This window comes from Lagenorhynchus albirostris, chromosome 11 (assembly GCF_949774975.1).
Source record: "Lagenorhynchus albirostris chromosome 11, mLagAlb1.1, whole genome shotgun sequence".
Lineage (NCBI taxonomy): Eukaryota > Metazoa > Chordata > Mammalia > Artiodactyla > Delphinidae > Lagenorhynchus > Lagenorhynchus albirostris.
The window spans coordinates 21666373-21688594 of record NC_083105.1 but is presented as its reverse complement, the minus strand read 5'-3'; the positions used below and the strand labels follow the sequence as shown (position 1 = coordinate 21688594).

Genomic DNA, 22222 nt, shown 5'->3' with positions numbered 1-22222 from the left:
ATTTTTGATTGTTTAATATGTGTCTTGGATTTATCCTATATGGCACCCTTTGTGCTTCCTGGACTTGATCGACTATTTCCTTTCCCTTATTAGGTAAGTTTTCACCTATAATCTCTTCAAATATTTTTTCAGCCCCTTTTCTCTTCTTCTTCTGGGACTCCTATAATTCAAATGTTGGTCTGCTTAATGTTGTGCCAGAGGTCTCTGAGACTGTTCTCAATTCTTTTCTTTTTTCTTTATTCTGCTCTGCAGTAGTTATTTCCACTATTTCCACTATTTTATCTTGCAGGTCACTTATCTGTTCTTCTGTCTCAGTTATTCTATTGATTCCTTCTGGAGAATTTTTAATTTCATTTATTGTGTTGTTCCTCATTGTTTGTTTGCTCTTTAGTTCTTCTAGGTCCTTGTTAAACGTTTCTTGTATCTTCTCCATTCTATTTCCAAGATTTTGGATCTTAATTATCATTACTCTGAATTCTTTTTCAGGCAGACTATTTCCTCTTCATTTGTTTGGTCTGCTGGATTTTTACCTTGCTCCTTCATCTGCTGTGTTTCTGTGTCTTCTCATTTTGCTTCACTTACTGTGTTTGGGGTCTCCTTTTCTCAGGCTGCATGTTCGTATTTCCCATTGTTTTTGGTGTCTGTCCCCAGTGGCTAAGGTTGGTTCATTGGGTTGTGTACGCTTCCTGGTGGAGGGGACTGGTGCCTGTGTTCTGGTGGACGAGGCTGTATCTTGTCTTTCTGGTGGGCAGGTCTGCGTCCAGTAGTGTGTTTTTGGGTGTCTGTGACCTTGTTTTAGGCAGCCTCTCTGCTAATGGGTGGGTTTGTGTTCTTGTCTTACTAGTTGTTTGGCATAGGGTGTCCACAACTGGAGCTTGCTGGTGGTTGAGTGGAGCTGGGTCTTAGCGTTAAGGTGGATATCTCTGTGAGAGCTTCCACCATTTGACATCACATGGAGCCAGGAGGTCTCTAGTAGACCAATGTCCTGAGCTCGGCTCTCCCACCTCAGAGGCACAGGCCTGACACCCGGCTGAAGCAGCAAGTCCCTGTCAGCCACATGGCTCAGAAAAAAAGGGAGAAAAATAGAAAGAAAGAAAACTACAAAATAAAATAAAATAATTAAAATAAAAAAATATTAAAAATTAATAAAAATATAGAAAAAAAAGAAAGAAAGAAGGAAGACAGCAGCCAAACCAAACAACAACAAATCCACCAATGAAAGCAAGCACTGAAAACTATACTAAAAAAAACCCCAAAAAACGAACAGACAGAACCCTAGGAGAAATGGTAAAAGCAAAGTTATACAGACAAAATCCCACAAAGAAGCATATACATACACACTCAGAAAAAGAGAAAAAGAAAAAAAAAATATATATATATATATAAAGGAAGAGAGCAACCAAATCAATAAACTAACCTACCAATGATAATAAACTCTAAATACTAAGATAAACATAAAACCAGAAACACAGTAGATGCAGAAAGCAAACCGCAAGTCTACAGTTGCTCCCAAGCTGGGAGAAATTTCCTTCTCTTCTTTGTTCGCCCACCTCCTGGGGTTCAGCTCTGGATTTGGCCCCGCCTCTGCATGTAGGTCACCTGAAGGCATCTGTTCTTCGCTCAGACAAGATGGGGTTAAAGGAGCAGCTGCTTTGGGGGCTCTGGCTCACTCAGGCCGGGGGGAAGAAGGGGTATGGAATGCAGGGCAAGCCTGCAGCAGCAGAGGCAAACATGACATTGCAACAGCCTGGGGTGCGCTGTGTGTTCTGCCAGGGAAGTTGTTCCTGGATCATGGGAACCTGGCAGTGGTGGGCTGCACAGCTCCTGGAAGCAGAGTTGTGGATAGTAACCAGTGCTTGCACACAGGCTTTTTGGTGGCTGCAGCAGCAGCCTTAGCATTTCATGCCCATCTCTGTCATCCACATTGATAGCCACAGCTCGAACCCATCTCTGGAGCTCATTTAGGCGGTGCTTTGAATCCCCTCCCCTCCCACACCCTGAAACAGTGGTCTCTTGGGCAGATCCAGACTTTTTCCCGGACTCCCTCCTGGCTACCTGTGGTGCACTAGCCCCCTTAAGGCTGTGTTCACGCAGCCAACCCAACTCCTTCCCTTGGGATCTGACCTCTGAAGCCCGAGCCTCAGCTCCCAGCCCCCACCCGCCCTGGTGGGTGAGCACACAAGCCTCTCAGGCTGGTGAGTGCTGGTCAGCAGCAGTCCTCTGTGCGGGAATCTCTCCACTTTGCCCTCTGCACCCCTATTGCTGTGCTCTCCTCCGTGGCTCCGAAGCTTCCCCCCTGCCACCCCCCATCTCCGCCAGTGAAGGGGCTTCCTAGCGTGTGGAAACTTTTCCTTCTTCGCAGCTCCCTCCCAGAGGTGCAGGTCCCATCCCTATTCTCTTGTCTCTGTTTTCTCTTTTTTCTTTTGCCCTACCCAGGTACGTGGGGAGTTTCTTGCCTTTTAGGAAGTGTGAGGTCTTCTGCCAGCATTCCATAGATGTTCTGTATGAGTTTTTCCAAATGTAGATGTATTTCTGATGTATCTGTGGGGAGGAAGGTGATCTCCATGTCTTACTCCTCTGCCATCTTGAAGGTCTCTCTTTTATTTTTAAAATTCTCAGTCTTGATGGTTGTAATTCAGTATTTGAGTTTTTTGTTACATCAATAAAACAATTCTCCTAAGTGGTTGCAAGAAGAGGGTTAATCACCTCACTGTACTCTCTTAAACTCCAAAACGCTCAGGTATATTTCTTCACCTAAACAATCAAATATGTCTTCACATAAAAGTGAAGAATTAAAGTCAAGAATGAGAAATTTTACTTACCATTCAATCAGCTTAATATAAGTTATTGGAAAGAATGAATTGACTTTTGATTGGTGACACAAGCAAAGTGAAAATAAAACCTAATGTATAATTTATTTACTATTGCCTTTTAATCTAAATGGTTTCAAAATCTTTTAAAACCCTGATTACTCCTCTTGGTGATGTAGTGATACATTTTTTTTTTCTAAGACTAGAAAAAACTATCATACTATGCAAATAGAAAAAAAAGACATTTAGTTGATTTCATATGTCTTAAAATTTTTCTCGTAAAAGAGTTTCAAATCCTCAGACCTACCAGCCCAGTAGTGTGGGCAGCACTTATATTGAATTTCAATACTGTAACATTAACATGAATTTCCCTCCAGTGTACAATGATCTATTAGTTAATATCTAATGGTTTATAAAAATCATCATGCTTACATTTTTGCTTCACGTTACCTTAATTTTTGTACTTCTCAAAAAAGCAGCAAAATTTTTTTTAAATGTCAAGTATTATAATTTAATGAAGAAATCAGTGTTTAAAAACATTACTTCTTTAATGTTTCTATATATATCCTGCATAATTCCATCTTTGGGTATTTTATTCTAAAAGGAAATTGAAACATAGCTCAAAATTTATTCTCTTTAGCATCCCTGGGTGCAAGGTAAAATGAGACTGTTAACACCTTAAGGAATTAGGCACAACTGATCCTGTGTATCAATTTCTCAAAATTGAAAACTATTTCAGCCACTACTTTTTTGGCCTTATTTCCATTCTGTTTAGCTGACAGGACTGGCAGATCTCAACAGCCACAACACCATATGTTACAATCAAAGCCAGATGACATTCTGGCAGCCTGTATGAATCGATGTGCTAATTTTCTCTTTTGTGATGATTTGTGATAAATCATCTAGAATTTCAGGTATTTAAAATTCAGAAGGACATAATATGGCAAATTTATCCATTTTCCATCTTTTTCTTTCCCTATGGACTCAAGTAGTCTGCCACTTTTAATAACTACCACCTCCAACTTTTATGCCTATGTTCCATTTCCCCTCAATCCAACTGAGGGGAAGAACTCAATACCTGAAAAACATCTTTGATACCTCATCCATTCATTTTATTCTTTCAACAAATTTATTGAGAACCTACTATGTGCCAGGCACTGTATGAGGCACAAGGAATACAAAGTTGAACAGTGGCAACAAAAACACACACAATTCCTGTCCTCATGGAGTTTACAATGTAGAGGGTCTACATTAATCAAAAACATATAAAATTACAAAGGTGTTCAGTGCTAAGTAATGGTATGTGTTCACGTGATAATGTATAACAGTGGGTCTTATTCTGGTGAAAGAAATTAGGGAATGCTTCCCTGAGGAAGTGATGAATGAGCTGAGATCCAAAAGACAAACAGGAATTAACTAAGCGACGAAAGTACTTCAAGCCAAAGGAATAGAATGAACAAAGGTTCCTATGGTGGAAGAGGCACTTTGATTCTCACTTATTCCAGATAGTTAAAGTGCAATGAGGGTAGAAGACAAAGAAAGTAAAACATGGTGCAAAATGAAACTAAGAAGTAATAATAATAACTAACCTCATGCTTTTCAAGGTGATGTGCCAGTCATTGTTTTAATGTTTTGAGACATTAACTTTTTCAACGTTCATAATTATAAATAGTGGCCCTAATACATAATCTCATAGGCAACATATTTTTGTTTTAATCATAAGAGCAATGAAATGCCATTAATGTGTTTTAAGCTAGAGGTGAAACTGGGGTAGGTGGGTTGCCTTGATTAAAACTGCACTTCAAAAAAGAGAATTCTCCCTGCCTATAAAAATGAATCAGGAAGGCCAGAGTAGCTTAGGAAGACCAGTTACGAGTCGACTGCAGTAATGCAGGTAAAAAGTGCTGATGGTAGCTTAGATTAGGAAGGTGGTAAGTGAAGAGAAGTACACAAATTTACAAGGTAAAATGAGAGGATGCAGTAGTGAACTAATTTGGGGGTGGGGGGTTGCAGTTAGGGAGAGGAAGGTGTCTAAGAGGAGTTCTAGGTTACCAGCTTGGAAACCAGGGTGATGGTGGTACCTTAGATTGGATACGTTAATAAAAACATAAAGAGGAAGTTTTAACCCCTGTACTGACAAGTACTGAATAACAATAACTACAATAAAAATCCAAAAGGAGTTTCTGGTTAATTTTTTCACATATATTTGCCTGCAATCCTATATAGCCATTCTTACATGGCTTAAATAAAAATAATGTTTCATTACAACTAGTGTCACATGGTGATCTTTTGAATTCTAGGATAAAATGAGAAAAGAAAAAAAATACAAGATGCCAAGAAAATGTTTTTCACATATGTAAAATTAAAAAGGAAAACACAAGTATCATTTTCTTCCCCTGATTAACATCTCTGCTAGGGATTTAGCAAAGACATGGCAACTTTATATCTAATTTGTGGTCATTTAAAAACTCTGGTAGGTTGATTCCTGTATTTCTCACACAGCTAAAAAGGTTGGGGTTAACTTAAAAAAAATTCTCCCCGTATCTTTTAAATAGTTTGAGTAATACACACATCATACACACACACACACTTTAAAAGTATTATTATTTATGTTTAAAAGAAAAACAGATAAAAGACCAACAAGTGATTCCTTTCCCCACATCAGGAAAAAATCTGTGAAATAAGGAATAAGATAAAATAAAAGCATATAATTGGGATGTAAGTAAAAAGAGCAGGTTATTGTGATTTCCGTCAAGTCACTTGTTCTTTCTGAGCCTTAAGGTTTCTATTTAACTTTTAAAATGTTAATAATACCTACCTCCCAGGTTTGCTGTGGGAATTACATAATGGTTTTGGAAGTGTTTTATTAATTTTAAATCTCTATAAAAATAGTAATCACTATAAATTTTAAAAAATCTAACAAAGCATACAGAATGTTCAGATCCACATTAATTACCATCTCTACTGTTTACATGATTTTCTTGAGAAAGCCAAATAAATTGAAAATAAGAAAAACATTCAGCATCTATAACACTAAATAATTATAATATATCATAAATTTAAAATTCATATAGAGCAAATAGCTCAAGTCTGAGAAACACTGCAAGCTCTGAAGAAGTTAATGTCCCATCAATCCAGGTTTTCTATAATAGAGACTGCTTTTGTTGACTATATACCTACAGATCAAAAGTACTCTACTAAGGATATAAGCTATACATTTAAAATATTTAATTAGACCTTTGCTTTTAATCTAAAACTATATAATAGTCTTAGATTAAAATGGTTTATCAGGATTTTTAAAACACTCTGAGGTAAAATAATAACAATTTAACTTGTTCTTTGCTGTATCCTTAGCTCCCAAAACAGGGCCTGTATTTTAAATAATGTTAGTTAAAATGGACATTATAGAAAAAAAAAAAAAGCCAGTACCATTTTCAATAAAATCTAAAATCACTCCAACACTTAATGTAAAATGAAAGATGTATTTCCTTCCAAGTACTTAGATAGAGGGATGGCTATATAAGTCATACCAAACAAGCAAAGCACCATAAAGTGTCCGAACGTGGTTGAAAAATTTCAAGTATCTTAAAGAAAGAGCAGTCCAGCTAGTTCATGTTCTATCTTGGATATATTTATGTTTAAGAATGTGAATTTTAAAATAGACCCCACTTAGTTTAATTCTATCAGAAATATATTTCAAATTGTTAAAAGCCTCTGTTTCTTAAATACTCATAAACTTTTATTTCATAATGCATGATTGAGATTCTCTCTCATGTTGCTTTCAAACTTAACAATCCCTAGAAAATAGAATTCAAAATTTACCAGTTTTTCTTATTATAGAAGATAATATATAAGTCATACAGAACTTTAATCAAAACTAGCATTATAAATTTGACATGTGCAAACATCCACCTGTTGTGATATTACAGGAATGGTATGAAATTGTTTTATGTATGTGAAAAGAAAATTCTCTGAAAACATTCCCTTCCTTAAATAAAGGAAAGATGAAGGTAAAGAACTAATATAAATAGTATTAGTTAAAATTCTTACAGTTACAAATGCTAAATTTAGTAGGATAGTTAAATTACTCTTTTACTTCTAACAATAAATGTTTAAAGGAATGTACAAATAATGCTTTTTAAATCAGTTGGCCATATACTCTAATGTCTTGCTTTTTTACAGTTTATGCTTTTTATTTTAACATTTGTGCCATCTTCTTTGTTGAAAATTATAGCTTCAACTTACAGTTTACCCATCACTTAAAATGATTCTTTTTCACATTTTCAAGTTACTTCATAAGTGCAGTAGGGTGATGATTTTCTAGAATTTTCAAACTGAGCCATTAGATATTTATTAATTTGATTGGACTTTTTTTTACAGTAATTAAATACAGATTTAAGTACATAATTTTAATAACATTTAAAATGTAAGCCTCCTTTTATTTTACATTAGCCCTAAAAGCATCTGAATCTTTGTAAATAATAGTAAATTATTAACAAATAGTGATAAATAGTGGGAACACATAGATTTTAACTTTTCTTTTTAAAAAATGCCTATAATGTAATATCAAAATTAGGAAATGACATCTTCTATTCATTAGGCAGGTAATTATTTTACAGTATGCATTGACTTCCTTATATCACACCAGTTTAAAAGAGGGTTTAAACCCCAAAACACAAAACAACCAAAAGATTGTAATGCCCGTACCTAGTATTTTCTAAACTGGCTTTGGAATAGTCACCACTTCATCACATTCTATTTCATTTTATTGTCTTTTCATGAAAAGGAAAGTCTTCCACTAACTGGAAACATCACATTATAAATATAACCACCATACTCCAGAGCTATAATTTGAGTTTCTGACTGCCACTCCTGCTATTCAACTGTCATCTTCTTTATATGATGGAGAAGAGCATCTTTTTCCAAGTGAGCTTCTGCAAGAGCTGTTTTAGCTTTAGCCAATTCCTGTTTAAGAGATTCATTCTCTTCCATGAGCTGAAATGATAAATTTGGAAAATAAGAAAACTTAACCATTTTCAGAAAACACAAACTATTTATACAGTATCAAAGGTGTGACACATGAGTCAGTAAAATTACCCAGTGCTGGTGAGGATGAACTTAAGCCGAAAACTGCTTTGAGAAGTTATTTGGAAACACATACCAAGCACTTAAAAATGTCCGTAAGTTTTGACCCAGCAATTCAAAACACTAATTAACTTCTAATTTCCAAATCTAATAGTGATTTTGTTTAATTTCAATTTCTCTTAAGATGCTGCTGCCTCACCACTCCTTGCTAAGCCTCTCTCCTCTTTTGCCTTTTATGCTACAGTTCTTTCTTGTTTACCCCTCTCTACCTATGGACTTTTCATCTCTTCATCAGCTGTTTAATAACCCTTAAATTTTTCATATTCTATTAAATTCCATAATTGGTCACCTTCTCTTATCACTGGAGCCACTCTCTTAGATGATCTCATCTACTCCTGTGGCTCCAATAACTGTAGATAGCCTGATGCAGCACAAGCCTCTCTCTGGAGCACCAGACCCACATTCTGAATATCTCATTAGACATTTTCATCTAGATGTCAATAGGTCTCCCCTCATTAAGACTCGGTTCAAGCATTTTATCCTCTTAGAACCATTCCCTAACCCCTAACCAGGAAGATGTGATAAAACTTTCTCCACAGGAAAACACATTTACACAGATATATTAAAATAAATTCGTTCAATTTCAGAGTTCTCAGACCTTTTAGTACCAGCTTAAGAATGCCTGCCTTACAGACCAAGTTGGGTATTTCACTATACTTCCCAAACTCTAGTACATATAACACATGTTCTGACTACCGTTTACATGCTTCTGTCTTTCCCACTAAACTTTGAGTTTCTTAATAGACAGGGAGTGGTATACTGTTACAATTCTATATCCTTAGCTTAGAGTTGACATCCAACAAATCCTGTTAAACAGATGAATGAACTCATTCCGTGGTTCTATCATAGAGAATTAAAATTCTGCTGGACAGAATTTGATAACAGCAAAAAATAAAAAGCAACTCAAATATTAACAAATGTTAAGAGGAACCTTTAGAAATGACAATACGTCCACACCCATATTAATCTGCCATTAACAATAAATATGAAGCATCGACTATACTTGAATTAAAAAAACAAATAAAATACATATATGAAGCATATGTAGTAATATGGAAGATATCTGTTAAACAATGTTATGTAAAAAAAATACAGTTATATACACTAGAATAGTAATTGTTTAGAAAAATTACTAAAGAGCCTGGGAGGCTCTGGAAAGAGCCTGGGAGGAAAAATTTAAAAATACTGACAGCACTGTAGGAGGTTACAATATGTTAGAGTTGTTTTAAAATATTTTTCCAAAGTTCTGAAACGTAACAATACTTTTGCAACTTAAAAATAAGACATCAAAATGAATATATCTTCCAAGAAGCCTTCGTGGATTCCAGAAACTGGCACTGTCTCACACTTACTCCTTTATCTTCCATCAGACTACAAACTCTGTGAAGGCTGGGGATGTCCATACCTTGCTCAACACTGTATCAACAGCATCTAACACAGTGCCTGGCATATAACAAGCACTCAACAAATGTTAAATAAGTAAATAATGTCTTAACTATTTAATATTTAATTGCTGAAACTGAATGAGAATGAACTAGTTTTTCCATTACCTGTTCCCTAGTAAAGTCAAAGGAGCACTCAGGAAAGTTGACTGACTGAGAAGGCCAAGGAACCTCTGGGCTCGTCTGAGTGGCTTGAGTGACACTGTGTTGTTTTTTCAGATCACACTTTCCACTGGTAAGCAGCACTGAATCACTTTCGACATCTTCTTTCAAATCATTTTTTGTGTTAAGCATCTGAGAATCTAATACAACAAATAAATACTCAGATAACATTTCTAAATACTTGATAAATCTTAAGTTCTCTTGTGAAAAACTAATATAAAAATGAGTATCTCTATTAGTAGGAAGACATTATGAAACAGAAAAACAATAAACTCAATAAAACAAAAAAGCTCATTCATTGAAAAGATGAACAAAATCAAAACCAAAAGCTCATCTGTTGAAAAGATGAATAAAATTGATAAAACCTTAGTTAGATGGACCAAAAAATAAAAAAGGAAACAAATTACTAGAATCAGAAATGGAAGAGGGGACGTTACTATCAACCTAACAGAAATAAAAATAATTGTAAAGGAATACTGTGAAGAACTGTATACTAATAAATTAGACAGCTTAGACGAAACAGAAAAATTCCTACAAAGACACAAGCTACCAAAATAGACACAAATACAACAGGTAAAGAGATTAAATCAGTAATCAAAAACAAGTGATGGTGCTTCAGGTATAGCCAGATACTGAAATTCATATGATGTCCTCAGGAGTGTCAATTTAGGAACCTGACTCTCTCTACTTCTCAGGTCCACTTTTCCTCTCTTCTGGGTTAGTTCAGTCATATCATGGCAAAGGTAGACTCTGGTGACCCCAAACAAGTAAGTTTTACAGCCTGTGACCCTTCTCTCTCAGTGTCCTTTTCAATTCACAAAAAAAGACTCAGAATGCTTGGGTCACAGTCCATTCATGTATCACTCAGTGTCCCAAGGGCTGAAATCTTTTGACTGACCCTGCTGGGTCCCATCTCCATTTTTGTGATAGGGTTATATGATTGCTAAGTCCACCAAAATCACATGCAACAGTCATGATAGAAAGGCAGTTCACCATATCAAATTACACTGAGCAGACAAAAGAGTAATACTGCTCAAAATAATTTTTCCCCTTAAAAAGATTTCCAGGGCTTCCCTGGTGGCGCAGTGGTTGAGAGTCCGCCTGCCGATGCAGGGGACATGGTTCGTGCCCCGGTCCAGGAGGATCCCACATGCCGCAGAGCGGCTGGGCCCGTGAGCCGTGGCCACTGAGCCTGCACGTCCGGAGCCTGTGCTCCGCAACGGGAGAGGCCACAACAGTGAGAGGCCCGCATACCGCAAAAAAAAAAAAAAAAAGATTTCCAGAAGGGGTTAGCTAAGTCAAAGAACAAAAATATTTTTTAAAGCTTTTGTTCATATTGCCAAATTACCCTCCATAATGGTTCCATCAATTTTACCCCTATTCTGTATATATAAAAATGGAATAGTTCCATCAACATGGATAAATGACATCAAGTTGAGTTTTGGTTTCTTCTTGGGTTCATTATATTACAGTGGTCTCAAATCAGAAACTACTTTTTATAATATTGTCCTGTACTGATTATGTTTTAGTACTACTAAAAAATGTAGGAAAAAAACTACAAAAACTGTTGTACTGGTTCAGACTAGCATACAATTCAGCTTGGCAGTGACTGTAAGAGAAATTCTAAAGTACTATGCCATGGAAAAGCCAACTTCTCCACTCTTTCAACCTCAAAAAATTAATAACACCGCTAAAATGCTACTTGATTACAAATTTATAACATACTTTTGTTTTTCAAACTTGTAGAGGAGCAAAACTCTTCTTTTAAATGAAATCTGACATAGAATGCTAATATGAACTAAAAAAAAAAAAAAGCTGAGTTACATAGGCTGTAGTGAGAAAAATAGAGGGCCCAAGACCCATTTTATTTAGCCTATATCTCACTACTCATGGGATCCTAAGAATAAAGAAAAAACCACTGACCAAACAATTCTGAAACTCATTTTATTTCGATCACTAGCAGGTGGAATGGGGAGAGAAAAGGGAAGGAGAGGGAAAGAAGAGAAGAGGAAGAAATATGGGAAGAGAAAAAGAAGGAATGAAATAGAGGAGGAGGGAGGAGAGAGAGCTAGAGAGTGGAGGAGACAGAGGAGTGAGGATGGGAAAAGAGGAAGAGGGATGTAGCTGTAACTGGAGATAAAGACGGAGAGTTAACTGTGAGTCTGCTTTGCATATACACTCATTTGTAGTACCTAAATTTTAGATTCCACATATAAGTGAAATCATTAGTATTTCTTTTTCTCTGTCTGACTTATTTCGCTAAGCTTAATATTCTCTAGGTACACTCATGTTGCTGTAAATGGCAGAATTCATTCTTTTTTATGGTTGAGTAATATTCCACAGTGTGTGTGTTTATATATATATATATCTATCTATCTCATATCTTCTTTATCCATTTGGGTTGCTTCCATATCTTGGCTACTGTAAAGAGTGCTGCTCTGAACAGAAACAGACTCACAGATACAGAAAACAAACCAGTGGTTACCAAAAGGGAGAAGAAAGCAGGGAGGGGCAAATGAGGAATATGAGACCAAGAGATACAAACTACTAGGTATAAAATAGATTAAAATAGATAAACAACAAGGATATATTGTATAGCACAGAGAAGTATAGGCATTATCTTGTAATAACTTTTAATGGAGTATAATCTATAAAAATATTGAATCACTATACTGTACACCTGAAACTAATATAATATTGTGAATCAACAATACTTCAATTAGGGAAAAAAAAGAGGGAAAGATAAGTAGGGAGAAGCAGGTAGGAAGGGAAAAGGAAGAGATAAGAAGGGGAGGAATGAGGAGGAAGAGGCAGGAAGAAGCAAGTGTAAAGATGGGAGGGACTGGAAAGGGATAGGAAAGGAGAGAACCTGTAACTGACAAGGGTAATTGGAGTCTATTACTATAGAAAGACATATTTCCTTTTATTTACTTTAAAAGAGCTTCTTTCTAGCTCTTTCTAGAGCTTTCAAGCTTCTTTCTTGTTTTTTTTTTTTGCGGTACGCGGGCCTCTCACTGTTGTGGCCTCTCCCGTTGCGGAGCACAGGCTCTGGACGCGCAGGCTCAGCGGCCATGGCTCACGGGCCTAGCCGCTTCGCGGCATGTGGGATCCTCCCGGACCGGGGCACGAATCCGTGTCCCCTGCATCGGCAGGCGGACTCTCAACCACTGCGCCACCAGGGAAGCCCTTCTTTCTAGTTTTTAAGACAAATTTTGATGAACAAATCCATGCCCCTCATGGATGAAATGTGCACCTTACGACAATGTACACTTTTCCCCTCGCATAGGCTCTGCTAGTTACTTTCTAGATCTTGTACCTTGGACAAGCCATTCAACTTATCTAAACTTTAATTTCTTCATTTGCAAAAAGGAGAGGATAAGAATACTTGCCTTAATTATCTCAAAGGGTTATGGTAAGAATTAAGTGAGTCAATATTTAATGTAAAAGAACTTAACAAACTGGAAAGCATTATTCAAATATTAACTGCTGTTAGTACCACAGCAGGTGTTCAATAAATACTTGACTCTAAATCGAGGTTTTAACAGTTCTCTGTTTATTCAGACAGAAGATGTCTATTCATTTGTCTTCTCTGAGTGTCATACAGGCACTCTTCCAAGTTTAGGTTTTACACTACTCCTTAGGTTTAGTAATTTAAAAATTCTTCCCTCATTCCCAGTGAGGAAGTATTATGGCAATGATTCTAAGGCTGTATATGGCAAAGAGTTGTTCATCACGGACCGTTAAATATACAATGCCCCATCCTACCCCCAACATTCCAATATAATCTATTGGGAGGTACTCCCTCACAACACTTTTGCTGGGAGTCAATGCCACAATGGGCACTCTCTCAGATGGGAGTATGCCAGGTCCTAGGTGTGTTGGGTGCAAGACATGTTGAGAGACAGGACACTACTATTAAAATTAATTAACAGCACACGCATAGGATATACACACATACTATATATATATATATATATATATATACATATATACACACACACACACCCCCACATACACAACAAACATTTTCTATCTTTTTCTCTTATAATAGTGTTATTAAGTTACTCAATTAGTCATATTTCACTGGAGCAACAAGAAATTGTAGTATACCTTTGTAATTTTCTGAAAAATTATTTTAACTTTCTCTTTACTGAAAAACTAGTCTTTCCCAAGAAGTGTGGAGTACTATGATAAGTGGCAATAAATAAATAAAAACAAAAAAACACCTATTCCTTCATGATGAACTTTATTTAATCACATCCAGAGCAGCTGCAAGTATACCTCATAGTACACTAAAAGAACAGGAAGGAGTAAAGAAAAATATTAGGTAAGCTGCTATTATCACAGCAACAAACACCTAAAACTAATTTTTGAAACACCTACTAGTCAGATTATTCTGAATGCTCCTGTTGGCTAAATAAATTTGTTTTAAGGGAGAAAAAATCAGCATACCTCAAAATTTCTTTCCTTATTTTTCTTTTTTGGCTGTGCCACGTGGCTTGCAGGATCTCAGTTCCCCAACCAGGGATTGAACCTGGGCCACGCAGTGAAAGCACCGAATCCTAATCAATAGACCACCAGGGAATGCCCATACTTGAAAATTTCTTAAAGAGCTACTTGAGAAAGTAGGGCCATTCAAATTATTTACCCAAAGTGCTTCAAAATTCTAAGAAGCAAATAAAACTGTTAAATACTTGTTTATCATGGCTAATATATTAATTTGAGTAGTATTTATGATACATTATCATACAAGCTTTATGTGCGATACATTAGACTATGTGTTACATTACGTACATCATACACCAAAGAATTCATTTCCACATGATAAGAAAAATAACATAATGTAATCTGCTTCATGATATTGCGCTTAGGAATACACTGAAATAAAACATGAGACACTCTGTATAAAACAAAGCATACTTGCTTATGCTTAAAACATGTTGTTCTTTCCAGAGACAATGGAAAACTACTTTAAAATAAATTGTCTTAAATTTTGTACAATTGCTAATATCCTGAATAACACAACAAACTTTTCCATCGTCTCAATGAGCTTTTGAAAGGTACATCAACAATTTACAGGACTTCCCTGGTGGCACAGTGGTTAAGAATCTGCCTGCCAATGCAGGGGACACGGGTTCAAGCTCTGGTCCAGGAAAATCCCACATGCCGCAGAGCAACTAGGCCCGTGCACCACAACTACTGAGCCTGTGCTCTAGAGCCTGCGAGCCACAACTACTGAGCCTGCGTGCCACAGCTACTGAAGGCTGTACACCTAGAGCCCACGGTCTGCAACAAGAGAAGCCACTGCAATGAGATGCCTGTGCACAGCAACAAAGAGTAGCTCCCACTGGCCACAACTAGAGAAAGCCTGTGCGCAGCAACGAAGACCCAACACAGCCAAAAATAAATAAATATTTTTTTTTAAAAAGTAATGCTTAAAAAAAAATTTTATATACATGAGTACTGCTGCTAAATTTAAATAATACCCTGAGTTTTGATGCCCACTTAAAGAAAATCTAGGATATGCTTTTCTCTAACATTTCATCACTACCTAAATGGCTTTGCTGAAAAGATCCAAGTGTCACTGTAAAAACATGAAATAAGAAAAATTATATTCCTAAAATGTAAAACATTTGATAAGGAGCAAGAGTTTTCAAAAATGTAAGAAATGAAGTGTATAAATATGTGACATATTCTGAAAAGATAAATATGTGATTTTTCTTTTTGGCCACACCACGGGGCATGTGGGATCTTAGTTCCCCGACCAGGGATCGAACCTGCGCCCCCTACAATGGAAGCGCAGAGTCTTAACCAATGGACCGCCAGGGAAGTGCCTCATATGTGATTTTTTTTTTTTAACCCATACAACTTTAAAGACAAATCCAAATGGAGTTTCCATACTGAAATGATCTTGCAAATATATGCCCTTGCTGTATCAGTGATTCACTTTTGCCTTAGCTACTACATTAAAATACAGTTCACAATTGGTAAAATATGTATTGATATTTCACTAATTGTAAAATATAGATAAGCAATATAGGGGAAAATACAGAGAAAATTTTTTCAAAGCACCTTGATTTTAAATTAGTTTTTACTCATTAAATTGATGTTTATTTAATTCTTTATTTCTCCATTATGTGTATGCAAGTGGATATTTTTCTTTAGATATTATAAACCTCTCATTTAAAACAAATATTTGTTTTTGTTTTCTTTAGCAAATAGTAATTAATCTCACTCAGTTGCCAATAAATCCCCAACAGTTAGAGCAAGGATTGTTTTAAATTTTGTCAAGTATAGATATTTTATTTGGGACTTCCCTGGTGGCGCAGTGGTTAAGAATCCACCTGCCAATGAAGGGGACACAGGTTAGAGCCCTGGTCTGGGAAGATCCCACATACTGCGGAGCAACTAAGCCCGTGCGCCACAACTACTGAGCCTGTGTGTCACAACTACTGAAGCCCGTGTGCTTAGAGCCCGTGCTCTGCAACGAGAAGCTCACGCACTACAACGAAGAGTAGCCCCCACACCGCAACAAAGACCCAACGCAGCCAAAAATAAAATAAATTAATTAATTTAAAAATATTTTATTTTCTGGTACATTTTTATGTCAATGACAAACTTTATTGCACTGATATCAGAGAAATGGTCTGCATGAACTTTATGTTTTGGAATCTGTTGATATTTTCTTTGAGACTGAATTAATAGAGAAGTTTTATGGGTATTTGAAATTACCCATTTGTTGAATTCAAATATATATATATATACATACACATACACACACACATATTTATATTTATGTATCTATACTTGTACTCTGAGAGGCATGTAAAAGTTTCTCTATGATTGTAGCATCTCAATATGATATGATTCCATTTCTCTTTACTTCAAATAGGTTTGCTTTATATTTTTCAGTTATGTTGTTAGATGGATAAAGGTTTATGACTGAGGTATGTTTTGGGGGATCTTTTATCAATATGAAATCTCTCTCTGAGGCCAATGACTTTAAGAGGCACCTCACGAAGATATATAGATGGCAAATCAGCATACGAAAAGATGTGTACATCATATGTCATCAGGGAAATGCAAATTAAAACAACAGCATACCACTACACACCTACTTAGAATGGCCAAAATCCAGAACATTGACAACACCAAATGTTAGTGAGAACATAGACCAACAAGAAATCTCATCCACAGCTGGTAAGAATGTAAAATAGTACAGCCATTTTCTTACAAAACTAAATGTACTCTTAACCATAAGATCCAGCAATCACACTCCTTGGTATTTACCCAAAGGAGCTGAAAACTTATGTCTACACAAACACCTGCATGTGAATGTGTACAGCAGTTTTATTCATAACTGCCAAAATATGGAAGCAACCAAGATGCCCTTCAGTAGGTGAAATAAACTGTGGAACATTCAGACAATGGAATATTATTTGGCTCTAAAAGGAAATGAGCTATTAAGCCTTGAAAAGACATGGAGAAACCTTAAATCATATAACTAAGTGAAAGAAGCCAATCTGAGGGCTTCCCTGGTGGCGCAGTGGTTGAGAGTCCGCCTGCCGATGCAGGGGACACGGGTTCGTGCCCCGGTCCGGGAAGATCCCACATGCCGCGGAGTGGCTGGGCCCGTGAGCCATGGCCACTGAGCCTGCGCATCCGGAGCCGTGCTCTGCAACAGGAGAGGCCACAACAGTGAGAGGCCCGCGTACCTCAAAAAAAAAAAAAGAAGCCAATCTGAGACAGCTACATACTGTATGATTCAGGTCTGACTCTGGATATCTCTTGAAGGTAGAGCTGATAGATTTTAGGTGACCTACTATTTTTTACTTCAAAGATCAGGCTTTTAATTTTCAAGGATTTCTAACTGGTTATTTTCCATAAAAGCTTGTTCTTGTTTTGAGTTCAAAATCCTATCATCTGTCTGAGGATATTAATTATAATTCTTTAAAAGTCTCAACTTTTCTTCAGCACTCTGAAGCACTGGAACACCCTGTTCTGGTTTTGTGTAAGACAGACCTGCAGTTTTGGGATATAAAGCATCTGGGAGCAAGAGCCATATAACAAACCTAACTTCTCACACCCGAGCTATCTTCACCTGAGCTTTTATCAGTAATGAAGATGACATTTTTTTTTAATTAATTTATTTTTATTTTTGGCTGTGTTGGGTCTTCGTTTCTGTGCGAGGGCTTTCTCTAGTTGTGGCAAGCGGGGGCCAGTCTTCATCGCGGTGCGCAGGCCTCTCACTGTCATGGCCTCTCTTGTTGCGGAGCACAGGCTCCAGACGCACAGGCTCAGCAGTTGTGGCTCACGGGCCTAGTTGCTCCGCGGCATGTGGGATCCTCCCAGACCAGGGCTCGAACCCATGTCCCCTGCATTAGCAGGCGGATTCTCAACCACTGCGCCACCAGGGAACCCCAAAGATGACATTTGATCTTCGTTGGCCTGACTTCTATGTTTGCTGTAGCTGTTCCCCAGCTCCAGAGAGGAAGGACTCTTCAGTCAAGAGTGCCCCACAAACTGCTTCTACCTCAGCAATAGTCTTCTCTTTCATGGTTTCTGGCTACAGATTTTTCTGGTTTGTCTCTTATCAGTCCCTTACATTTCACCCTCAAGTAGCTACTAACAAAGTGAGGACTAGAATACCTAGGTCTACCAACTCAAGCTCTTTCCACTACTCCACACTACCTTAGAAGACACAGTCCTTACATTAGAGACCTTAGAAATCTTGCTAGAATGGAGATACAAGCACTGAAACAGAACTAAATACATAGCAATATACTGTAAGTAACTAAGGTATGGAGAATAAGTACTCAAGAATTTTAAGAAGTCACATCAAGTTATAGAGAAGGGTTCATTGAAAAGGAGAAGATTGAGATAACCCTGGAAGGACTTCATTCAAAACACCTTTGTAGAACAGATACTAAATCAATTATAGATGAGTTATTCCTGAGCTAGAGGTTCATACATGGATGATATTTTATCACAATGTACTCACAGTGTCCCTAAATCATCTACTACTACATATGCATACACATATAAAATAGTATATAAAAAGTATGAGTGAAAAAAAAATAATCAGCATACTAATAATGACATATTTCAGTTAAATGTTCACTTAAACTGTTTTCATATGTACCTCTGATATGAAAAGAGCCATCATCATTTCTCTCTACCACAAGATGATCAATATGAACAGTTACAGGAGCTGGTTCAAAGGATACTGTATTACTACGAGGACTGTCATCCTACAGGAAAGATAAATAGTATTGGCATGTTGTTATTAAAGTAAAAGATAAAATTAATCATCTTCAATTAATCATTTTCTTAAACATTACTTCAGCCAATAATATTCTTAATGAGTCTGAAATATATCTTTAACATGCTTTAGTTCATACAGTGAGAAAACTGCTCATTTTATTTTGATATTTTCTAATTTCTATGAAAAATCTCTACACCATCACCACAAAGACCAACCAGTTCATATTTCTAGACATGAATCAAAGTCCAGGTAGGCAAAGTGAACATTTATAACATGAAAATATAAAAATATTTGTTAACATACTTTTAAATTTATTTTTGTGTTAGAAACTTGTATCTTCATTGGCATCACTGTTGCAACAGTTTCATCTTCCAAAAAATGTTGAATATTCATAAGAGAAGATATAAGAAACTCAGTGCTAAAGTTTTCTATATGGCACTGCAGAAAGCCATTCTTTTCTGCAAGCAAAGAGTGTATTACAGCACCAGGCCCACTTTCAAATCTCAGAGTAATCTCAGGAGAGGATTTAGAATGAATTACAGCTTTATGATCTGAACCTATGAAAAAAGAACAAATAAAAATTATAACTTTGTAGCACTACTCAGACATGTCACTCTCAATTACCAGTCATTATTGTCACTTTGTACAATGTTAAAGCAATAATAAACTTTTAATATTTACTCTTAAAATAAGATATTTACAGTACATGTACCTCACCTTAATTTTCCCAATTTTCATTTTTATAGACAATCTTCTACTGCAATAACACTGTCTTGTCTATACTTTTCTAAAATATTTATTTATTTATTTATTTATTTATGCCTGCGTTGGGTCTTTGTTGGTGTGCGTGGGCTTTCTCTAGCTGCGGTGAGCAGGGAGCAGGGGCTACTCTTCGTTATGCTGCGTGGGCTTCTCACTGCAATGGCTTCTCTTGTTGCGGAGCACGGGCTCTAGGCATGCGGGCTTCAGTACTTGCGGCACACAGGCTTAGGTGCTCCACGGCATGTGGGATCTTCCTGGAGCAGGGCTCAAACCCGTGTCCCCTGCATTGGCAGGCAGATTCTTAACCACTGTGCCACCAGGAAAGCCCTGTCTTGTCTCTACTTTTATATATATTTTTTGGTAACATGGAAAAACATGCCATGATATAAATCTGATGATGCATAACTCAGATATTTGGAGTGTGTCTGAGTGTGTACATAGCTATACATTTATTATATAATGGACAACTGTGATGAAGAAACAGTCATGGCATTTAAAGTGACTCAAGCCATTTCTCAAGTAGTGACAAAAGCCTGAAGTTTTGTACATTCTTCATTAAAATTAGGCCCTTAAATAACTGGAAAGGTAAATAGAGAAGACCCCATTAACACGTTACTACTAGAAGACAATTTTGAAACTAAAATTATAGCAAAGGAAATATATTTATGTTTATATTTATATTTACATTTATTTATGCCTTGGTCTTGCTCCAAAACAGAATTTGAGGTGGCTTACAGAGCTATAAATACTCAAGTTCAAAACAAATTTCTTTAATTTCAATAAACACCCATAAAATATCTTTAAAAATAAAAGTTCCTAGTGGAACTACTTAAGTGAATTGGCGCTCATGGTAACTATTTTGTTTATTTTACATTACCTAGCTCTAAAAAGAATAGGAGAAAACATGCACATGGTATAATCAGATTAAAAAAATAAGTAGGGGAGAGAGAGGGAAGATGGCGGAAGAGTAAGACGCGGAGATCACCTTCCTCCCCACAGATACATCAGAAATACATCTACACGTGGAACAACTCCTACAGAACACCTACTGAATGCTGGTAGAAGACCTCAAACCTCCCAAAAGACAAGAAACTCCCTACGTACCTGGTTAGGGCAAAAGAAAAAAGAATAAACAGAGACAAAAGAACAGGGACACGACCTGCACCAGTGGGAGGGAGATGTGAAGGAGGAAAGGTTTCCACACACCAGGAAGCCCCTTCGCGGGTGGAGACTGTGGGTGGCGGAGGGGGAAGCTTCGGTGCCGCGGCGGAGAGCACAGCAACAGGAGTGCGGAGGGAAAAGCGGAGAGATTCCCGCACAGAGGATCGGTGCCGACCGGCACTCACCAGCCCGAGAGGCTTGTTTGCTCACCCGCCGGGACGGGCGGGGCTGGGAGCTGAGTCTCGGGCTGCGGTCGGAGCGCACGGAGAGGAATGGCACTGGCAGCGTGAACACGGCCTGCAGGGGGTTAGTGCACCATGGTTAGCCGGGAGGGAGTCCGGGGAAAAGTCTGGACCTGCCGAAGAGGCAAGAGACTTTTTCTTCCCTCTTTGTTTCCTGGTATGCGAGGAGAGAGGATTAAGAGCGGTGCTTAAAGGAGCTCCAGAGACAGGCGCAAGCCGCGGCTTACAGCGCGGACCCCAGAGTCGGGCATGAGACGCTAAGGCTGCTGCAGCCACCACCAAGAAGACTGTGTGTGAGCACAGGCCACTCTCCACACCCCCTCTTCCGGAGAGCCTGTGCAGCCCGCCACTGCCAGGGTCCCGGGATCCAGGGACAACTTCCCCGGGAGAACACACAGCGCGCCTCAGGCTGATGCAACGTCACGCCGGACTCTGCAGCCGCAGGTTCACCCCGCACTCCATACCCCTCCCTGCCCCCGGCCTGAGTGAGCCAGAGCCCCCGAATCAGCAGCTCCTTTAACCCCGTCCTGTCTGAGCGAAGAACAGACACCCTCAGGTGACGTACACGCAGAGTCGGGACCAAATCCAAAGTTGAACCCCGGGAGCTGTGCGAACAAAGAAGACAAAGGGAAATCTCTCCCAGCAGCCTCAGGAGCAGCAGATTACAGCTCCACAATCAACTTGACGTACCCTGCATCTGTGGAATACCTGAAAAGACAACGAATCATCCCAAATTCAGGAGGTGGACTTTGAGAGCAAGATTTATGATTTTTTCCCCTTTTCCTCTTTTTGTGAGTGTGTATGTGTATGCTTCTGTCTGAGATTTTGTCTGTATAGCTTTGTTTTCACCATTTGTCCTAGGGTTCTATCCGTCCATTTTTTTTTTTACTTAAAAAATTTTTTTTCTAAATAATTTTTTTTATTTTAATAACTTTATTTCATTTTACCTTACTTTATTTTCCTTTATCCTCTTTCTTTCTTTCTTTCCCTTCTCTTTCTTTCTTTCCCTTCTCTTTCTTTCTTTCCTTTCTCTTTCTTTTTTCTTTCTTTCCTTTCTTTCTCTTTTTTCTTTCCTTTCTCTTTCTTTCTTTCTTTTTTTCCTCTCTCTTTCTTTCTTTCCCCTTCCTTCCTTCCTCCCTCCCTCCCTCCCTCCCTTCCTTCTTTTTCTCCCTTTTATTCTGAGCCGTGTAGATGAAAGGCTCTTGGTGCTGCAGTTAGCAGTCATTGCTGTGC

At 37.7% G+C, this 22222-nt stretch overlaps 1 protein-coding gene across 3 annotated transcripts in view; it reads right to left on the bottom strand.

Moving 5' to 3' along the window:
- Positions 1-7558: 7558 nt before the first annotated feature.
- The window catches only part of BLTP3B (bridge-like lipid transfer protein family member 3B), a 99117-nt gene continuing 84453 nt past the window's right edge, over positions 7559-22222 (bottom strand). For all 3 annotated transcript variants that reach the window (XM_060165106.1, XM_060165104.1, XM_060165105.1), the window contains 4 exons: positions 19128-19381; positions 18702-18810; positions 9506-9699; positions 7559-7805 (listed from right to left, as the gene is read on the bottom strand). In XM_060165106.1, coding sequence (XP_060021089.1) covers positions 7686-7805; positions 9506-9699; positions 18702-18810; positions 19128-19381 — 677 coding nt within the window. In that variant the 3' untranslated portion in view covers positions 7559-7685. The remainder of the gene's footprint in view (positions 7806-9505; positions 9700-18701; positions 18811-19127; positions 19382-22222) is intronic.